At 41.5% G+C, this 17,103-nt stretch overlaps 1 protein-coding gene across 1 annotated transcript in view; it reads right to left on the bottom strand.

Annotated features, from left to right (window-relative positions):
- LOC143783406 (uncharacterized) overlaps window positions 1-16,198 on the bottom strand; it is a 31,034-nt gene extending 14,836 nt beyond the window's left edge. Inside the window, exon 1 of the mRNA XM_077271823.1 lies at window positions 15,856-16,198. Coding sequence (XP_077127938.1) covers window positions 15,856-16,181 — 326 coding nt within the window. The 5' untranslated portion in view covers window positions 16,182-16,198. The remainder of the gene's footprint in view (window positions 1-15,855) is intronic.
- Between the last annotated feature and the right edge of the window lie 905 nt (window positions 16,199-17,103).

Here is a 17,103-nt window from a genome sequence, read left to right as displayed (position 1 = left end):
TGGTTAGCGTCTGGCTGATTAATTAAGTCTGTGGACAGGAGTCGTTTATAAAGGTGACTATGTAAGAGAGGTGTCTTTAATGCAGGTAACAAGTTGGAGCATGTCTATTGTCATGTTTTAATCATTAGAATAAAATTTTGAAGATTTTTACCCAAGGAGCTGGAACAAGGAACTCTTTTTTTCTCCAACGAGTTGACTAGGAGCGTCTAACAGATCAGTATGAGCCATAACTCTTAATGGTTGGTAGGGGATCAAATACTTATTTCTCCCTGCAAAATGCAAATAAATTTATACAATGTGATTTTCGGGATTTTATTTTTGATATTCTATTTCTCAATGTTAAAATTAACCTACCCTTAAAATTATAGACTATTCCTGTCTTTATCAGTGGGCAAACTTACAAAATCAGCAAGGGACAAATACTTATTTCCCCCACTGTATACCCTCTGGTAATAAAATGTCAAGGAATAAAAAGAAACCATTATGAATAAATAAGACAGTACAAAGTTTAATAAGACAAAAACAAAAGGTATTCAAAAACAGAAATAGCATTTCAGGAGCATAAAGATTCTAAAAGAAATCAAGCTAGCAAAGTTATCTACAGAGAAATAAATAGCCAGTGACATTAAAATAAATCCCCCCAAATTTTGTAAATACAGCAATGTCAAAAAGAAAAAAAAGATGGTATCCACCCCTTAACCCCTTCCTGACATCGGACGTACTATCCCGTCGAGGTGGGGTGGGCCCGTATGACCACCGACGGGATAGTACGTCATCACCGATCGGCCACGCTCACGGGGGGAGCGCGGCCGATCGCGGCCGGGTGTCAGCTGCATATCGCAGCTGACATCCGGCACTATGTGCCAGGAGCGGTCACGGACCGCCCCCGGCACATTAACCCCCGGCACACCGCGATCAAACATGATCGCGGTGTGCCGGCGGTATAGGGAAGCATCGCGCAGGGAGGGGGCTCCCTGCGGGCTTCCCTGAGACCCCCGCAGCAACGCGATGTGATCGCGTTGCTCCGAGGGTCTCCTACCTCCCTCCTCGCCGCAGGTCCCGGATCCAAGATGGCCGCGGCATCCGGGTCCTGCAGGGAGGGAGGTGGCTTACCGAGTGCCTGCTCAGAGCAGGCGCTTGGTAAGCCTGCAGCCCTGCACAGCAGATCGTCGATCTGACAGAGTGCTGTGCACACTGTCAGATCAATGATCTGTAATGTCCCCCCCTGGGACAAAGTAAAAAAGTAAAAAAAAAATTCTCCACGTGTGTAAAAAAAAAAAAAATCCTAAATAAAGAAAAAAAATATATATTTATTATTCCCATAAATACATTTCTTTAGCTAAATAAAAAAACCAAACAATAAAAGTACACATATTTAGTATCGCCGCGTCCGTAACGACCCAACCTATAAAACTGCCCCACTAGTTAACCCCTTCAGTAAACACCGTAAGAAAAAAAAAAAAACGAGGCAAAAAACAACGCTTTATTATCATACTGCCGAACAAAAAGTGGAATAACACGCGATCAAAAAGACTGATATAAATAACCATGGTACCGCTGAAAACGTCATCTTGTCCCGCAAAAAACGAGCCGCCACTCAGCATCATCAGCAAAAAAATAAAAAAGTTATAGTCCTGAGAATAAAGCGATACCAAAATAATTATTTTTTCTATAAAATAGTTTTTATCGTACAAAAGCGCCAAAACATAAAAAAATGATATAAATGAGATATCGCTGTAATCGTACTGACCCAACGAATAAAACTGCTTTATCAATTTTACCAAACGCGGAACGGTATAAACGCCTCCCCCAAAAGAAATTCATGAATAGCTGGTTTTTGATCACTCTGCCTCACAAAAATCGGAATAAAAAGCGATCAAAAAATGTCACGTGTCCGAAAATGTTACCAATAAAAACGTCAACTCGTCCCGCAAAAAACAAGATCTCACATGACTCTGTGGACTCAAATATGGAAAAATTATAGCTCTCAAAATGTGGTAACGTAAAAAATATTTTTTGCAATGAAAAGCGTCTTTCAGTGTGTGACGGCTGCCAATCATAAAAATCCGCTAAAAAACCCGCTATAAAAGTAAATCAAACCCCCCTTCATCACCCCCTTAGTTAGGGAAAAATACAAAAATTAAAAAATGTATTTATTTCCATTTTCCCATTAGGGTTAGGGTTAGGGTTAGGGCTAGAGTTAGGACTAGAGTTAGGGCTAGGGTTAGGGTTAGGGTGAGGGCAAGCGTTAGGGCTAGGGTTAGGGTTAGGGCTAGGGTTGGGGCTAGGGTTAGGGCTAGGGTTGGGGCTAGGGTTAGGGCTAGGGTTGGGGCTAGGGTTAGGGCTAGGGTTAGGGCTAGGGTTGGAGCTAGGGTTAGGGCTAGGGTTAGGGCTAGGGTTAGTGTTACGGCTAGTGTTAGGGCTAGTGATAGGGCTAGTGATAGGGCTAGGGTTATTGCTAGGGTTAGGGCTAGGGTTAGGGCTAGGGTAGGGGCAAGGGTTGGGGCTACAGTTAGGGTTGGGGCTAAAGATAGGGTTAGGGTTTGGATTACATTTACGGTTGGGAATAGGGTTGGGTGTGTCTGGGTTAGAGGAGTGGTTAGGGTTACTGTTGGGATTAGGGTAAGGGGTGTGTTTGGATTAGGGTTTCAGTTATAATTGGGGGGTTTCCACTGTTTAGGCACATCAGGGGCTCTCCAAACGGGACATGGCATCCGATCTCAATTCCAGCCAATTCTGCGTTGAAAAAGGAAAACAGTGCTCCTTCCCTTCAGAGCTCTCCCGTGTGCCCAAACAGGGGTTTACCCCAACATATGGGGCATCAGCGTACTCAGGACAAATTGTACAACAACTTTTGTGGTCCAATTTATCCTGATACCCTTGTGAAAACACAAAACTGGGGGCTAAAAAATCATTTTTGTGAAAAAAGAAAATAATTTTTATTTTCACGGCTCTGCGTTATAAACTGTAGTGAAACACTTGGGGGTTCAAAGTTCTCACAACACATCTAGATAAGTTCCTTGGGGGGTCTAGTTTCCAATATGGGGTCAATTGTGGGGGGTTTGTACTGTTTGGGTACATCAGGGGCTCTGCAAATGCAACGTGACGCCTGCAGACCAATCCATTTAAGTCTGCATTCCAAATGGCGCTCCTTCCCTTCCGAGCTCTGTCATGCGCCCAAACAGTGGTTCCCCCCCACATATGGGGTATCAGCGTACTCAGGACAAACTGGACAACAACTTTTGGGGTCCAATTTATCCTGATACCCTTGTGAAAATACAAAACTGGGGGCTAAAAAATCATTTTTGTGAAAAAAAAAAAAGAATTTTTATTTTCACGGCTCTGCGTTATAAACTGTAGCGAAACACTTGGGGGTTCAAAGCTCTCAAAACACATCTAGATAAGTTCCTTAAGGGGTCTACTTTCCAAAATGGTGTCACTTGTGGGGGTTTTTAATGTTTAGGCACATCAAGGGCTCTCCAAACGCAACATGGCATCCCATCTTAATTCCAGTCAATTTTGCATTGAAAAGTAAAATAGCGCTCCTTCCCTTCCGAGCTCTGCTATGCGCCCAAACAGTGGTTTACCCCCACATATGGGGTATCGTCGTACTCAGGACAAATTGCACAACAACTTTTGTGGTCTAATTTCTTCTCTTACCCTTGGGGAAATAAAAAAATGGGGGCGAAAAATCATTTTTGTGAAAAAATATGATTTTTTATTTTTACGGCTCTGCATTATAAACTTCTGTGAAGCACTTGTTGGGTCAAAGTGCTCAACACACATCTAGATAAGTTCCTTAAGGGGTCTACTTTCCAAAATGGTGTCACTTGTGGGGGGTTTCAATGTTTAGGCACATCAGGGGCTCTCCAAACACAACATGGCGTCCCATCTCAATTCCAGTCAATTTTGCATTGAAAAGTCAAATGGCGCTCCTTCCCTTCCGAGCTCTGCCATGCGCCCAAACAGTGGTTTACCCCCACATATGGGGTATCAGCGTACTCAGGACAAATTGTACAACAAATTTTGGGGTCTATTTTCTCCTGTTACCCTTGGTAAAATAACACAAATTGGAGCTGAAATAAATTTTGTGTGAAAAAAAGTTAAATGTTCATTTTTATTTAAACATTCCAAAAATTCCTGTGAAACATCTGAAGGGTTAATAAACTTCTTGAAAGTGGTTTTGAGTACCTTGAGGGGTGCAGTTTTTAGAATTGTGTCACACTTGGGTATTTTCTATCATATAGACCCCTCAAAATGACTTCAAATGAGATGTGGTCCCTAAAAAAAAATGGTGTTGTAAAAATGAAAAATTGCTGGTCAACTTTTAACCCTTATAACTCCGTCACAAAAAAAAATTTTGGCTCCAAAATTGTGCTGATGTAAAGTAGACATGTGGGAAATGTTACTTATTAAGTATTTTGCGTGACATATGTCTGTGATTTAAGGGCATAAAAATTCAAAGTTGGAAAATTGCGAAATTTTCAACATTTTCGCCAAATATTCATTTTTTTCACAAATAAACGCAAGTTATATCGAAGAAATTTTACCACTATCATGAAGTACAATATGTCACGAGAAAACAATGTCAGAATCGCCAAGATCCGTTGAAGCGTTCCAGAGTTATAACCTCATAAAGGGACAGTGGTCAGAATTGTAAAAATTGGCCCGGTCATTAACGTGCAAACCACCCTTGGGGTGAAGGGGTTAAAAGACAATAATAACAAGATAAATGGCTCCACGGCACAATTAGACAATTTCCTCCAACGCCTTAATACTAATGATTGGAATATCAATTTAACCTGGAAATACAATACATTTACAATGGAGTTTCTTGATATCCTAATCACAAGAAGGGCCGATGGTATGGTGGCTACAGATGTGTTCCGAAAGAATATAGCAACAAACGCATTGTTACGTGCTGTTTCGTCTCATCTACCACAACTGAAAAAAATCAATACCGATTGGCCAATTCTTAAGAATACGTCGTATCTGCTCTGATGATTTTACATTTCATCAACAGGCAGAAAACCTTACTAAAAGGTTTAAAGAATGTGGCTACAAATCTAAAGATATTCAAAAAGGTTCAAAACAGCTGACATGTGCCCACAATAGGTGCGAGCGGAATCGCGATCCACCCGCACCTATTAAGTAGTAAAATGCCGCTGTAAACTCTGACAGCGGGCATTTAAATGCACTTCCGGACGCCGGACCAGAAATAAGAGCAGTGACGACCCCCATCACGTGATCGGGGGTGATCGCTGCATTGCCATCACAACCAGAGGTCTCCTCGAGACCTCTATGGTTGTTGATGGCAGACTGCTATGAGCACCACCCTGTGGTCGGCACTCATAGCAAGCCTGTAATTCTGCTGCATAGAAGTGATCTGAGTATGACCTCTATGTAGCAGAGGCGATCGCGCTATGGAAGCTGCCTATGGAGGCTATTGAAGCATGCCAAAAGTTTAAAAAAAAAGTGTTTAAAAATATTAAAAAAAATAAAAAAAACATAAAAGTTCAAATCACCCCCTTTTCGCCCCAATCAAATTAAAACAATAAAAAATTAAAACCTTCACATATTTGGTATCGCCGCGTTCAGAATTGCCCGATCAAAAAAAATCAAAGGATTAACATGATTGCTAAACGGCGTAGCGATAAAAAAAATCTAAACGCCAAAATTAGTTTTTTTTGGTTGCTGCGACATTGCATTAAAATGCAATAACGGGCAATCAAAAGAACGCATCTGCACAAAAGTGGTATCATTAAAAACGTCAGCTCATCCTGCAAAAAATAAGCCCTCACACAGCCATATTGACGGAAAAATAAAAAAGTTATGGCTCTGGAAAGAAGGGAAGCGAAAAACGAAAAATAAAAAAAAACTCTGGTCATGAAGGGGTTAAAAAACCTTACGTGATACAGAGTTTTGGAGCACATATTCGTGTTCAGCATGTCAAAATCTATAAGATACAATAAAATTTTCTCAGGGGACAAGAACCTCCCTGAAATTTGTTGCAGAGTGTATAATCAACTACTGTTTGGCAGTAATGGCCTACCATAGGGTTCATTCTCCTGTGGGTCATGCTCTGTTTGCAAATTTATTCCAAAAACCACACAGTTCTCCAACGCTAAGGGAGATACATTTTTTAAGATCGTTCATCACATTTCATGCAATACAGAATCTGTTATATATCATCTCACATGCCCCTGTGGCTTAATATATATAGGAATAACCACAAGAGCCCTGAAGGTGCGGATACAGGAGATATCCTTAAAGGGAACCTGTCACCACGTTTTTGGAAGATGGGATAAAAATAGCGTTAAATAGGGGCAGAGGTGGGCGTTACATTAGTGTGTGTGTTATGCGTTTATTACCCACCTAAGTTGCCGAAATAACTTTGCAAAGTCTCCGTTTTCGCCTGTCAATCAGGCTGGTCAGGTCACATGGGCGTGGTGTCTTCACCCAGATTTGGCGTAGTTTTCCGTTGGTGGCGTAGTGGTGTGCGCATGCCCAAAGTCCGGAATCCTCTTCCAGGGGATTTAAAATAGCGCGGTGTTCGTTATTGCATTGGTGATCGGTGGGCGCGGCCATCTTCCTTTGGCCGCGCGTGCGCAGAAGCGGCGCTCTGCTGGCCGCGGCTTCAGGAAAATGGCCGCGGGATGCCGCGCGTGCGCAGATGGATATCGCGGCGGCCATTTTCCTGAAGCCGCGGCCAGCAGAGCGCCGCTTCTGCGCACGCGCGGCCAAAGGAAGATGGCCGCGCCCACCGATCACCAATGCAATAACGAACACCGCGCTATTTTAAATCCCCTGGAAGAGGATTCCGGACTTTGGGCATGCGCACACCACTACGCCACCAACGGAAAACTACGCCAAATCTGGGGGAAGACAACGCCCATGCGACCTGACCAGCCTGATTGACAGGCGAAAACGGAGACTTTGCAAAGTTATTTCGGCAACTTAGGTGGGTAATAAACGCATAACACACACACTAATGTAACGCCCACCTCTGCCCCTATTTAACGCTATTTTTATCCCATCTTCCAAAAACGTGGTGACAGGTTCCCTTTAATGCAGGGAAAGCTGATACAGGTTTTGAGAAATTAAAAAACATCCCAAGACACTTTCGTGAACACCATGACTGTAACCTAAAAGGCCTGAAAGTCTGTGGGATAGGTCGTGTGTATATGGGAATAAGGGCTGGCGACTTAAAACGTAAACTTTTACAATTAGAGACCAAGTGGATGGTCCCCCTAAACACTACCACCCCCTTTGGTCTAAATGAATTTATTAGCTCTAAGTCTTTCCTTTAAATGTAAGATCAAGCTTTTTTTTATATTAGGCTCTCTTCGCTTATGTTTTTATTTATGTTTTATATGTCTTATATATCTGATTTTATTTAGCTTACAATATTTCAGATCTGGATATGGTTTCAGATAACCATTTTATTTATGATCTTTACCCTGGTTCGGTGCCTCCTCGGGGATCCTGCGTGTCTTTCACCCTTGCCTTTCCTGAGGCTGCCAGGTTGTCTTGTCAGCGCCTACAGTTGTGGGACCAGTTGGTGTAGTCATTGAGCAAGGAACAAGAAGATAGGATGAGAAGAATGATTATGATTTTGTTTTCTATTTTTTGGGTATTACTTTTTGATTTATTATATATATATTGTTATCATAATATGTTATGTTTCTTATTTTTATCCTATCATTTTTTCCCTTTCCATATTACCACTTACCAAAATGTTGATTTATTTATATGTAAGATCTTGATGCCTCGCTTACTGACTGCCCCTACCCTATATGCTTTACATTCTGACGCTGTTACAAACCTTTTTTATTTTTATTTTTTCTATAATTTTCGGCCACTTGTATTACTACAAACATGGTCAGATTAGAATCTGAACATTTACCATCTATATAGCGCTGGTTTAGAGACTGTTAGTCTACGCACCCAGACGCACTGCTGAATGTGACCTGCCTTGGGTCCGTGCCTGGCGCAGCGTTCAGTTGCTGTGGTAATCGCGGGGATGATTTTTTTTATCCTCCCTCCGATCACGTGCGGCGCCGTTCACTGGCGCTGGCCAGGGGGGCGCGGCATCACTACCGAATATGGGGTCTGATTCCCCATTGGGTGAAGGTGTAGTAGGGTCCTTTTTTTACACTTTACTGAGACTATCGCACCAAGAGTAATGGAGCTCTACACAACAGCTGTTTATTGTTTTACTATTATACGCACTATAAAGGGATTAAAACACAGTAGTACCACCTATTGGGGTAGTAGTATATCAGATAGATCACAAATATATGTATAGGACGATAAATAAATATACGCTGTATAAAATTTATACATACACCCAGTGCACTACAGAGGAGGTGAGTGATAAACCACTCAAAAAGTGAAGGACCACAACACAATGGAAGACCATAGAAGAGATCCAAGACAGGAATAATAATAGTAGAAAATATCTTTATTTAATAGACGTGATATTTATACATGAAAAAATAAAAAAATTGTGCACACACTAGACAATAATATATTATGCCAGACTAAAAAAGGAATTGAATAATAAAATACAAAGAAAAAATGTATAAAAATAAATATATCCAATATTTTCTGTATTTCAGACCACATATGGTTAATCAGACCCAGACAAAATATATTGTATATGGTATATTGTCTCCCTCAAATAATCCAGTGAGTGAGATAAAGCACAAGCAACTAAAGTGAAAAAAGTTAGTTCAAATATATCTCAAAACAATGTGTAAAAAATACTCAATTGTAACCATGTAAAAATATATAAAGTGCAGTGTGCTACATAGCAATGTGTAAAAAATATTCAATTACAACCATATAAAAATATAAAGTGCGGTGTGCTACATAACCAAAACTCACAAGTGTCCAAGAGGGCAAAATGGACAAAGTAAACGAAGAGGGGCCTTATATAGCCATGTATCAGAGAAGTGAGTAAGCAATAATAGTACTGGGGTAAATCAAGTGGGTGATCCAAAAAAGAGTGATATACCTATTAAGTCCGTCCGGTCATCAAAGTGTGCGCACCCCGACGTGTATTTCCGAAAGGAGTTTCCTTCGTCAGGGGGTAGCTACCCCCTCCTTTCTCCTCCTTTCCGAAATGCACGTCGGGGTGCGCACACTTTGATGACCGGACGGACTTAATAGGTATATCACTCTTTTTTGGATCACCCACTTGATTTACCCCAGTACTATTATTGCTTACTCACCTCTCTGATACACGGCTATTTTAGGCCCCTCTTCGTTTACTTTGTCCATTTTGCCCTCTTGGACACTTGTGAGTTTTGGTTATGTAGCACACCGCACTTTATATTTTTATATGGTTGTAATTGAATATTTTTTACACATTGCTATGTAGCACACTGCACTTTATATATTTTTACATGGTTACAATTGAGTATTTTTTACACATTGTTTTGAGATATATTTGCATATTTGCACTAACTTTTTTCACTTTAGTTGCTTGTGCTTTATCTCACTCATTGGATTATTTGAGGGAGACAATATACCATATACAATATATTTTGTCTGGGTCTGATTAACCATATGTGGTCTGAAATACAGAAAATATTGGATATATTTATTTTTATACATTTTTTCTTTGTATTTTATTATTTAATTCTTTTTTAGTCTGGCATAATATATTATTGTCTAGTGTGTGCACAATTTTTTAATTTTTTCATGTATAAATATCACGTCTATTAAATAAAGATATTTTCTACTATTATTATTCCTGTCTTGGATCTCTTCTATGGTCTTCCATTGTGTTGTGGTCCTGCACTATAAAGGGAGCCTAATTTTTAAGTTAGACACACCTCATGACGAAGCCTAGCGGGCGAAACGCGCGTTGAGGTGCAGCACAGTGTGGTGCAGAGACGAATACCCGTCCTTTTATAGAGGAACCATGACTTCTGGTATGGTTTAGCGTTGCAACAACCGCCTAGATTGGCAAACCATACCTACATGTGACTTGTTAAGATTGTGTTTGTTACTTTTTCTGACTAGTAGGGCCTCTTAGTGTTATTTTACAGGGGTGCATCTGCCCTTAGTCAGGTTCCTACTAATAGGACTCCTTATCTAAGAGTCTTAAAGGGATGGGCAATTTTGTCAAACCCGACTGTTTCCCTTTCTTTGCTGTCTTTGCTTGTCCTTTTTTGGTCTTCAAACCTGTTTTTTTATATTATTTGTTATTTGTTAATATTTTTGATATAAGATTAATAAAGCTTGAACTCTTTCATTATCCTTTTTCATATCCTTTTTATATAGTCTTTATGGATTTATGAAAGATATGTAGGCATATGCATGCTATACAGTTCCTGACCCAGTAAGACTATTCTTTTTTCGGTTACATGTACTGTATGCTTTGCTGCAGGTCAAAGAAGTTGTATTTTTATGGGAGATTTATATAGGTTTTGTTAGGAACATCTAACAGGTCTGTATGAGCCAGAACTCTTAATGGTTGGTAAGGGATCAATTACTTATTTCTCACTGCAAAATGCAAATAAATATGTATCTACAGAGAAATAAATAGCCAGTGACATTAAAATGAATCCACAAACATTTTGTAAATACATTAATGTAAAAAAAAAAACAAAAACAGATGGTATCGGCGAAAAGACAATAATAACAAGATAAATATAGAGGACAAAGAAAAGGCTGATATATTAAGCAGGCACTTTTCATCCATGTTCACCAATGAACTGATTGTTCCAGGGATCATTTAACAAGGCAAAAATAAAAGTTCACCACTTGATATAACTAGTTTAATGCAAAAAGAAGTACGCTTGCGTCTCAGCAAATTAAACATTGACAAATTCCCCGAACCAGATAGCATTCATCCACGGATACTGAGGGAATTAAGTTCAGAAATTTACAGACCGTTGTATCTCATATTCTTAGACTCTCTTGTAACAGGGGTGGTGCCACAGAATTGGAGGATGGCTGCCTGATGTGGTACCGATATTTAAGAAAGGTAAGAAGGTGGAGCCAGGTAACTACCATACGGTTAGCCTGACATCAGTAGTGTGCAAAGTTTTTGCGGACATCATAAGAGATGACCTGCAGAAATATATTGTAGATAATAATATAATAACTGACAACCAGCAAGGATTCGTGAAGAATAAGTAATGTCTAACATGTTTGGCTTCTATGAGGAGGTAAGTGCAAATCTGGATGTTGGTAATGTGGCTGATGTGATTTATCTGAACTTTGCAAAGGCATATGATACAGTTTCACAAAACAGCCTTATTGTTCTGCCTTCCTCCACGTATGATGCTGTGTGGATTCCAGCATACAGATAAACCTTCATCCACTTCCTTAGTAAACAGACTGTATAGGTTCGTAAGCCTATATTTATTGAGATGTTGAACGATGAAAAACAATAGTGGATGATATTGTGAGATATGCGATATGATGGATGATCAGGTAAAAGCTACAAAGAAAATAACAGTGCATCAGTACTTGGCACATCACAGCATGCTACAGAATGCAATAACATGAATAAAAGAGAGATTACAGAGCTAACACAGCATAAGGCCGGGGTCACACTAGACCGTAATACGGACGAGTGCTATGCGATAAAAAAATCGCATAGCACTCGGCCCAATGTTAACCTATGGTGCAGCTCCCATCATCCGATATTTTCTCCGCCGTATTCAGGATCCGAGTAAAATCGCAGCATGCTGCGATTGTCAGCGTATCTCGGCCGAGACTCGCCAATGCAAGTCTATGGGTGCAAGAAAAAATCGGATTACACACGGACCATGCGTGTGCATTGCGAGAAATACGCAGCGGTGTTAGTGAAAAGCCGGTAATTCAATTACCGGCTTTTCACTTCTCCTTCCCAAACCCGACATGATATGAGACATGGTTTACATACAGTAAACCATCTCATATCCCTTTTTTTTTTGCATATTCCACACTACTAATGTTAGTAGTGTGTATGTGCAAAATTTTGGCGCTGTAGCTTGTAAAATAAAGGGTTAAATGGCGGAAAAAATTGGCGTGGGCTCCGCGCAATTTTCTCCGCCAGAGTGGTAAAGCCAGTGACTGAGGGCAGATATTAATAGCCTAGAGAGGGTCCATGGTTATTGGCCCCCCCCTGGCTACAAACATCTGCCCCCAGCCACCCCAGAAAAGGCACATCTGGAAGATGCGCCTATTCTGGCACTTGGCCACTCTCTTCCCACTCCCGTGTAGCGGTGGAATATGGGGTAATGAAGGGTTAATGTCACCTTGCTATTGTAAGGTGACATTAAGCCAGATTAATAATGGAGAGGCGTCAATTATGACACCTATCCATTATTAATCCAATAGTACGAAATGGTTAAAAAAACACACACACATTATTTAAAAGTATTTTAATGAAATAAAGACACAGGGTGTTGTAATATTTTATTAGACTCTTAATCCACCTGAAGACCCTTGTCACCTGAAACAATGTTTCCAAAAAAAACCAAAAACAATATTCCATACCTTTCGTTGTTCTGTCCCACGTTGTAAATCCATCTGAAAGGGTTAACTAATTTTACAAGCAGAAGCCTGTTAATGCAGCCCCTTCTGCCTGTAAAAACCCGGGGAATGAATGGGAAGCAGGGTGACCTGTAGTTACCTTGAGTCGTGATGAGGCGCCCCCTGCTGGATGTCCTCATATGAACTCGAGCGTGGGAAAAATTCCAAGGCTCCAGTTCATGAGGACATCCAGCAGGTCACCCTGCTTCCCATTCATTCCCAGGGTTTTTACAGGCAGAAGTGGCTGCATTAACAGGCTTCTGCTTGTAAAATTAGTTAACCCTTTCAGATGGATTTACAACGTGGAACAGAAAGACGGAAGGTATGGAATATTGTTTTGGTTTTTTTTTTAAACTTTGTTTCAGGTGACAAGGGTCTTCAGGTGGATTAAGAGTCTAATAAAATATTACAACAGCCTGTGTCTTTATTTCATTAAAATACTTTTAAATAATGTGTGTGTTTTTAACCATTTCGTACTATTGGATTAATAATGGAGAGGTGTCATAATTGACGCCTCTCCATTATTAATCTGGCTTAATGTCACCTTACAATAGCAAGGTGACATTAACCCTTCATTACCCCATATCCCACCGCTACACGGGAGTGGGAAGAGAGTGGCCAAGTGCCAGAATAGGCGCATCTTCCAGATGTGCCTTTTCTGGGGTGGCTGGGGGCAGATGTTTGTAGCCAGAGGGGGCCAATAACCATGGACCCTCTCTAGGCTATTAATATCTGCCCTCAGTCACTGGCTTTACCACTCTGGAGGAGAAAATTGCGCGGGAGCCCACGCCAATTTTTTCCGCCATTTAACCCTTTATTTTACAAGCTACAGCGCCAAAATTTTGCACATACACACTACTAACATTAGTAGTGTGGAATATGCCAAAAAAAAGGGATATGAGATGGTTTACTGTATGTAAACCATGTCTCATATCATGTCGGGTTTCGGAAGGAGAAATGAAAAGCCGGCAATTGAATTACCGGCTTTTCACATATCTCGCGCTGAATTAAATATAAATACAGTATATATATATATATATATATATATATATATATATATATATACATACATATATATATATATATATATATATATATATATATATATATATATATGTGTGTGTGTGTGTGTCTAAATGACATATATGTTTTAACGAACATTTGAGCACATAAATCCATCAGATGTCGGTTTTGCAAGCCTGCGAGAAAATATCGCAGTACGGATGCCATACGGATGTCACACGGATGTCACAAGGATAATTTGATGCAAGGAAATCGCATCCTCGCACTGCACACGGATCACTGTTTTGGCAACATTTGGGCGATTCTCGTCCGTGTAAAACGGACCGTATTTTTATACGTTGTGTGTGTCCCCGGCCTAAGACAGATACACAGTTATCACGGCTATCTTAGGGCAAGTTCAGGCTGTCAACATTGTACTACTTTATTCAGGCAATTATCTATCTGCATACAGAGAAACAGCAATATGAAACAAAGCACAACATGCCTAACTACACACTCTGCTACACAGTGGCTGCATAACTGTTCTAACACAAACATGAAGGTACATTTGAGCCTCACCGGAATCCGCTTATCAAGAGCAATGATCTACAGGAAGAGAGAGCCAGGAACACATGTGTAAGACTCAAAGGTCCGGAGGAAAATGGCTACAACCTTCTTGCCCGGGAAACTAAGGGGGCGGTTCTAGTCAGAACACAGGGCTTAAAGAGAAATGCTCCTGAATACAGGAACAGGACAGATGGGTACCTAATGACCTCTAATGGTGACAAGTGGTACTACATTGTGAATTATCTTGCTGCACTTTAATGGGCAGAACACTCCTCGCTTGGCATCAACGGATGCCACTATTTGGTTCTTTTGGGGAAAATAACAATACAAGTTCAGTAGCTCACCTGAGGAACAGTTTGTTCTCCCCAAGCTTGCACACTCTGACCTCCACTTTGCGCACCTTCCCGTCCTTGCTGGGAAGAGGCTTGGTGACTAGGCTGAGTGGCAACTCGTTCTGATGAGACTGATTGTCTTTGATGAGTACAACATCGCCAGATTAGATGCTTGGGCGGTCTTTCTGCCACTTTGTCCTGATTTGCAGAGTGGAGAGATACTGCCTTCTCCATCTGTTCCAAAAGACATTGGACATGCTTTGTACAACACAAAGTATTGTAACCTTGGCTCTTTCTAGGTTGTAAGCATTAAACACATGCTTGTAGTGATGCCAAACTTTACAAGGTTTCTGGCTTGCTGGTAGTGCTGACTTGTAGGACTGGGCTACATGATGTAGAAAAGCGATGGCTCGAACAAGTGATTTCCAGGTTGAAAACCTGATGAACCGATGAGATTTGAGGTGTTGACTTGAAATCACTGTATGTCGAGCAGACACTCGAGGACGGAGCTCTTCGTCGATATCTGGATCCACTAGTTCCTTTGCGATCCTCCAAAGACTTCTCCATGAAGGCTCTGCATTTCAGTAGAGGATGTGGTTTTCTGTGTAGAGGACACTGCTTACTGACATCTTGAGGTTTGTTCTCTTTTGGAGGGGGCTTACTTGTATTGTGAGGACCTGTGGAAACAATATTAGTTTTGTGGACAGCCACAGGTGTCTTACTGGGCTTGACACCGGGGGGCAGTGGAATATGACAGAGTGAAGTCAAAACTAGGGTCATTTCTGATCCTAGCTTGTTGGGTGACAAATTCTACAAATACAGGGAAAGGAGGGAATGGTATGTTATGAGTTTGCTTCTACCGTGAACCATGTGTAACCCACTTTTCTTTTAAGTTGTAAGGGAGTTTCTGTACTATTGGATTGACACCCCTAGCAGTGTCTAAGAATGCCAATCCAGGCAAGTGACCTTCCTTCTGGGCAACCTGTAACTCTAACAATAAATCACTCAATTCTCTAAGCTTCTGAAAACCTTTAGGCCCTATCTTAGGAAAATCATCAATTATTTTGTATAAAGCATTCTCTATGACTTCTATGGACCAATAGCATTCATCAAGTCTTTCCCATACTTTACGTAGACCTATGTGTGGATACTTTATAGTAATGTCTCTTAGTCTTTTGGCATGCTTGACCGACTCACTTCCGAGCCACTTTACCAGGAGATCTAATTCCCCTCTACTAGAAAGGTCCAGTCCCTTAATGGCGTTCTGGAACGAGGCACGCCATGATCTATAGTTTTCGGCTTTATCAGTGAACTTTACAAGTCCTTTAGTAACCAGTTCTCGGGTCCATGGTGGCTTGGTCAGTTCTGGTACGAGCCGGTGTGTTAGTCATGTCTAATGTGTGGTGTACCACCATACCTGTGAGACGCTCCTGGCTTCGAATAGTCTGCGTAGTACCTTTCCAGTGAAGGTGTCTCTTTAAGGTGGGACGGGAGCTGTACCTTCTGCTTAGTGGAATGGTAGCTGTGGTCGACATCTCTATGCTGGGTGTCCTCTTGTCTATAGTAGTGAAGTTCGGAGTTGGATAGCTGGTAATCGGCATAGGCTGGTCGATGTAGTGCGTCAGGACTGTCTTCCATGCCAGAATGTTGATGGACATACTCTGCGACGCGCTGCACTGGATCTTGCTGCTCTAGATGTGTTCCGAAAACATTGCTGCGTCTCTCATCATCAGGATCCTCCATAGCTTCCAAGTACTCTGCCTAAGGCTAGGTTCACATTGCGTTAATGGGTTAACGCTAACGGACTGCGTTGCATGGCGAAAATGTCGCAATTAACGCCGTGCAACGGGTCCGTTAGCGCACCCATTGACAGCAATGTAAATTTAGCCTGCAGCGCATCACTAGCGCGTGCCTTTTTCGGCTCGCGCTAGTGATGTGCCGTTCTTCTGTGACGCGCCTCGGACGCTGCTTGCAGCGTCCGGGGCGCGCCCGAGGTCCGTTCCCCGCTCTCGCAGATCAGGGATCTGCGAGAGCGGGGACGTTAACGCGACCCCTAACGCGGCCCCTAAAAAAACATTGTGTTAGCGCAATCCGCTAGCGCTAAACGGATTGCCCTAACGCAATGTGAACCTAGCCTTAGCTATTGCAGCTGTTGTCTCTTTGTCTGCCGGAAGTCTTTCTAGAGCCACTCGCAGGCGTGCACTCTCCTCCACTTTCTCTGCCTGCAAACGTGCGGTTTCAGCTTGCAGGTGTGCAGTTGCTGCTTCATGTTCTGCTTGTCTCATCTTTAGATGCAAAGTTCAAACAGTAGAAAAAATGGTGTGCACTCATCTTCCCGATAAAAAGTTCCTTTATTGAGACATTAGCAGTTCAGACAGGGAGAACGTGTAGTGAAGTAGGATGACAGCTGTTGAAGTCAATGAGTCAAAAACGCTGCAGAAACGCAAAAAGAATTGACATGCTACAGAAAATAAAACGGTGCAAATACGGTTGAAAATTTATGGATCATGTGCACAACACTTCAGGATTGTCATTGAATTACCTTGCTTAAGTATTCCATTGCATATTTGGACCATTTACGTGTGTAAAAAAAACACTGCGAAAATGCTTCAAAAATGCATTGTGTGCACACTTTGCAGATTTGACACTGCGGATCTGCAGCAGT

Source organism: Ranitomeya variabilis, chromosome 6 (assembly GCF_051348905.1).
Source record: "Ranitomeya variabilis isolate aRanVar5 chromosome 6, aRanVar5.hap1, whole genome shotgun sequence".
Lineage (NCBI taxonomy): Eukaryota > Metazoa > Chordata > Amphibia > Anura > Dendrobatidae > Ranitomeya > Ranitomeya variabilis.
This window is presented reverse-complemented; position numbering and strand designations above follow the sequence as displayed.